General features: G+C 29.7%; 1 protein-coding gene across 1 annotated transcript; it reads right to left on the reverse strand.

The window, feature by feature from the left end:
• Positions 1 to 951: 951 nt before the first annotated feature.
• On the reverse strand, positions 952 to 3,848 carry LOC137836233 (2-oxoglutarate (2OG) and Fe(II)-dependent oxygenase superfamily protein). The gene is made up of 3 exons (XM_068645073.2): positions 3,263 to 3,848; positions 2,522 to 2,864; positions 952 to 1,277 (listed from the first exon to the last, which is right to left on the reverse strand). The coding sequence occupies exons 1-3, from the start codon at positions 3,760 to 3,762 to the stop codon at positions 1,032 to 1,034; spliced, it is 1,089 nt and encodes a 362-aa protein (XP_068501174.1). The 5' UTR covers positions 3,763 to 3,848; the 3' UTR covers positions 952 to 1,031.
• Between the last annotated feature and the right edge of the window lie 1,294 nt (positions 3,849 to 5,142).

A 5,142-nucleotide genomic window follows, 5' to 3' on the forward strand; every position in this document is an offset into this window, starting at 1 on the left:
TATAATTAATAAAATAAAAATTAATAACATTATTCATATATTTAATATCATTATTATTAATATTATTAAATATTTTTAGTATTATTAAATATTATTAATAATTTTAAATATTATTAATATTTTATTAAATATTATTAATATTAGTAAATATTATTAATATTAGTAAATATTATTAATATTAGTAAATATTATTAATATTATTAAATATTATTAATATTATTAAATATTATTAATATTATTAAATATTATTAATTTTTTAAAATATTATTATTTTTAATACATATTATTAATATTTATAAATATGAAAGATTTTAAAATTCATAAATTTACATATTTTTTCAATTTATTCATCTTCCTCTGATAATGTAAAAAACCACATTATAGTTTATCTCTTTAATTAACCACACTTGTAAATCACAATCAATTCATATAAAGAGTTCCAATTATATATGACTCTAGAAACTTATTTTGCATACACCTCAATAAATTGATTTTTAACCAATTTTCTTGATTGTTTATTCTTAGAATTGTTTTTTTTTTTTTATATATAAAACTAGTTTTGTAGTTTATTTAAATGGATCACATAAGTTTCACCGGTTTTCATTCGATGTGGTGTTAGTTTTTAATGTAATTGATATTATGAGTTTACTTCTTTTTTTTTATCAGCGTTTAGGGTTAATAGAAATAACCTGATTCATTACGAATGGAGATCAGCCTTTTCAATTTAGAGTTTTGCAGAAAGAGAAAAGCATCAAAACAATGCTTACAGATTATTTGATTTCATTTTTTTCACTTATATTCTGTTCTCAAAATCACACATTTCGCTCACTCATCACATACATTATTTCATCTCCTGTCATAAATCTTCTTTCTTTGAGGGTGTTTATAGAAAGCTTATGAATCATTTAGGGTGCTTTCAAGCCATCTTTATCCTTATAGGGACATATAACCTTTATTAAGAGTGAAAAGTGAAGGTTTTATTCCTGAAACGTTGAAATGAAAAAGGAAATACAAAGTTGTGATTATTGATACTAGTTGATCCTTGCAAAATCAAGAGACTTTTTTCCAGCATGAGCATTCCCAAAGAAATTGTTCATGTAGTCCTGGAGCACAACTTGTCTGTAACGGGCCAACCCATCTTTCTCCACCACCTCTGCCAATGGACCTATCCTTTCTGTAGCTTTTGGCATTGTAAACACTGGAACTGATACCCTGGATTCGCTGCTAGTTGTCCTCACTCGGTGTTCAGCACTCTTATACTTCCCATTGCTCAGTATCTTACATTAATTAACACAAACAAAGCACGGTATCACAAACACAAAATACTATATATATACACTGAACATGTAAAACTTTTCTAATTATGCAATCATAAACTATGTTGAATACCAACAAGTTGTTCTTTCCGAGTTATACTGAACTCTTAAAGTTTCAAGTTCCAATATGGTATTATTGGGATGCGAGACAGTGACTAGTCAAATTTTCTAACGATTAGTGAATGACATGGTTAAAGAAAATTACCAAATGGGAATAGTTAATGTAAATAATAATTTCTAATAAATTAGTACTGCAAAATTTAGTTCATCTGTATATACTAATCAGAAGTTGCTTTATAAAAACTATGAGCTACAACACTTGCAACTCCTGCAAGGTGGAATAGGTCCAGCAGTAGAGGGCATTCAATTACTTGAATACTTTTGTCAAAAGAACTCATATTGCTGGATTTTTACTTATTTGGTGTAGGCTTTTGAGCATGGTCCAAAACTAAAGTTGCAAACTTGGTGCAGTTTTAATATATCAGAAGGGTTTTATGATCAATTTTGGAGTTAGGGAGCTAGATTAGGAGGTGTGAGTTGTAAATTTTATAGTCAACCTTTAGGTTTTGTTCGTTTTGTAAGCTAAAATATGCTACTAACACTTTTTTTTTCATAACATCATTTAAATACTCAATTTCTGTCTATTTTTTACTCTATGCTGCTAGAAAGAATTATCTTCTAGTATTAAAATGGATTTTGATTATTTTTAAAATTTAATCTTCAAAAGAGAAGAGGATATAAATTTAAATACTACATCATTATGAATTATATGATGGGATTATCATTAAAAAATTATATTTGAGTTGAAATTCATTTAAAGAAAAATTATAAATTTTAACAAATTTCATATTATACAAAGGTATGGTAGTAGATTAAATAAAAATATTTCTAAATATTTTTGACTATATAAGATTTATTTTTTATTTCTATAATCATAATAGAAAATAAATTTTGAGTTTTTAAAAAGTTATTGTTGGTGTTTTTTTAATCTTATGTTGAAACTGTATTAAAATTGTTAAAAATTCAATAAATAATTAAATATTTTATCGATATTAGTATTAATGTCTAAATATTTTACCAATACATGTACTAATGTGGAATACTTAAATACTTGAAGATGCGCATAAGGACACACCAGTTAAGAAGTGTCTCCGACTTTAACCCCTTATTACTTTTAGTAGTGTTTAGAATTTAGGATAACAAACCTGTAAAGTATCACCAATATTAATAACAAGAGCTCCAGGGATTGGTGGAATTTCCAACCACTCTTCTTTGTCAGCATCATTTTGTTGGTCCACTTTGACATACAAGCCTCCAATGCCATCTTGGAGCAGCACTGTGATAGCTCCCATGTCAGAGTGACGCCCAACTCCCACTGTCAGATCTGGATTAGGGCATGCTGGATAGTAGTTCATGTTAACCATCTTCATTCCCAGAAGGCTCTCCATTTCTGAATCTTTCAGTGTAACCCCAAGCTTACCAATCAAGGCTTCCACAATGTCTCTAACCATCTTAGTTGATAACTTCAAATACTCAAGTGCAACTTCCCTAACAATACACAAACAAAATTAATTTAAACCCTTCATATTATTTATGCACTTTTTAATCAATTTCTTATAGTTTACCATAAATTTGTTGTCTCTATTTGAATTAATTAGACTTTCATCCCTAGATAAAGTGTTTAGATGAAAATTTAAAATGGAAAAATATTATTATAAGAAAATTTCACTCTAGGTCAAATTTTGTAAATAAAAACAGTAGTTAAAATGAAATATCTTACTAAAGTTAATCATTCAAGTTATTTTAAAGATTCATTAAAAAACTTCATTAATGATATGATTATGTAAAATATTTCTCATGATATTACAAAGTATAAATATAAATTAGTAGAATGGAATATGGCTGAGGCCAATACGAAGAAAAAAAGAGTAGAAGGAAGATCATACTTGCACTGATTAGGCCAATATTGAAGAGCTTCTTCTTCACTGCTAAATGTCATGCTGATATAGTCTTTCCATTCCAAGGCCTTCTCTTTCTCTGGCACAAAGCTAGTCCCATATTTGACCCTAGGGCTTGGGCTCACCCCACTGCAGTAAACAGCTTTCTTTTCTGGTGGCAAACTGAAGAATGTGTGTGCTGCATCTTTAAGTGATTCCAACAACTCCAAAGGCACACCATGATTCACCACCTGAAAGAAGCCAAGAGTCTCAGCTGCTCTAGCAATCTCATCCACCACTTTCTCATGCTCAGCTCCATTCAGCTTTGACAAGTCAATGGGTGGATCATCACATACCCCTGAATCATGCTTCCTGATTCGTTCCCTTGGAGGTTGTATGTACCTCTCTGGCACCTCTGACACACCTGAGTCTACCAAACCTTTCACACCATTGCCATCTCTCACCACAAAATCATACAATGAGTTTGAGGAGTTGAAACTTGGAGCCATGTGGCTAAGTGAAGTGTGAAGTTTCCTTATAGGCTAATTGTTTGTGCAAATCAAAGTTCAGTAGAAATTGGTACGATCTAGTGGCAGTGGCCAGTCCCTATATATACATATATTGGATCTGTTAATATGAATAAAGAAAAACTCTTTGTTGAGCAAGATTCAGGGCTTCCAAGAAAGTAAACGTATTAAAAAATCAACCATTAGGGTATAGTAATAGAGTATGTATTATGTATATAATAATAAATATCCTTCACTACTAAAATCAATTTAATGGAACTTGAATGAACTAGAAGTAGGTCGAGTTCAACGGGGAAAAATAATGAGAGGAACAAAATAATTATGACTATTTTTTACTTACAATTCGTTTTAACTTTTGTTAGTTGGATTATTCAGAACTATATTTAACCAAATTTTTTTCAGATTCAAATATTTGGCTTCAAGCTATCTTCAAACTACAAGAAAAAAAACTTGATTAAATGTAGATAATAATTACCCACCAACTTTAACTTTTTTTTTCGTATGTAAATTTAATTTATCCACTACTTTGTCCGTATTATTTTAGATAAACTGAAGTAGGCCTGAAAAAGTAATGATTTAATGTAGTTACCCACCAATAAAAGTTGGTGGGAAAAGATAAGACAAGGTTAATATAATTTAAGTGGGTAAAATTAAAAAAATGTGGGAAAAGATAAAACATAGGTAATATAATTTAAGTGATGGGTAAAATTAAAAAAATTCCACCAGAGCCCTTTTTTTTCGAAAATTTTAAAATGCCTTGGTTTCAAATATGGAAAGTGCACGGTGTGTATTGAATTGAAAATCCAAAGCATTTAAATAAAAAAACATTACCCAAATAAGAACACCTTTAAACCTCGTTCCCAAATCAATCCCAAATCCAACCTCTGCACTTCGTTCCCAAATCAAAGTTCTGAACTTCAAGTTTATTTTATTTTTTATTTTTATTAATAAAATTAATAAATAAATGTAGAATATTTTAAGGACGTTACAATCCAACTAATCTTTGAATCTTATCTTTCTATTATGTTGTATACTCAAGTTACTATCGGATTGTCGAGAAGACGACATGACCCGAATAGTTGAGAAGGTCGAATCATTCTTCTAATCCGAACACAACCCATAAACTTATAATTAACTGTAATTAAACCATAATTAATGATAAACCGTGACTAAGTCACAGTTGGATCCTTAGTTGGACCCACATGCAAGCCCACAAAAGTCGAAGCACACCCAAAAAGTATAAATATTAGAGGGGACCCCCGAACCAAAGGTAATTTTTCACTCTCAACTCACCTGCATATTGTACTCGGAGTAACTTGATCGTCAAAGTGTTTTCACAAGTATTCCCATTTGGCTTGGAGA

The sequence above is a fragment of the Phaseolus vulgaris genome, chromosome 5 (genome assembly GCF_051622355.1).
Source record: "Phaseolus vulgaris cultivar YP4 chromosome 5, ASM5162235v1, whole genome shotgun sequence".
Classification (NCBI taxonomy): Eukaryota; Viridiplantae; Streptophyta; class Magnoliopsida; order Fabales; family Fabaceae; genus Phaseolus; species Phaseolus vulgaris.

Coding starts and splice junctions, on each gene's coding strand:
- LOC137836233 (XM_068645073.2), bottom strand. CDS start 3,762: ATGGCTCCAAGTTTCAACTCCTCAAACTCATTGTATGATTTTGTGGTG. Junction 2,865..3,262: donor TATTGGCCTAATCAGTGCAA/GTATGATCTTCC, acceptor GTGTATTGTTAG/GGAAGTTGCACTTGAGTATT. Junction 1,278..2,521: donor ATATTGGTGATACTTTACAG/GTTTGTTATCCT, acceptor AATTAATGTAAG/ATACTGAGCAATGGGAAGTA.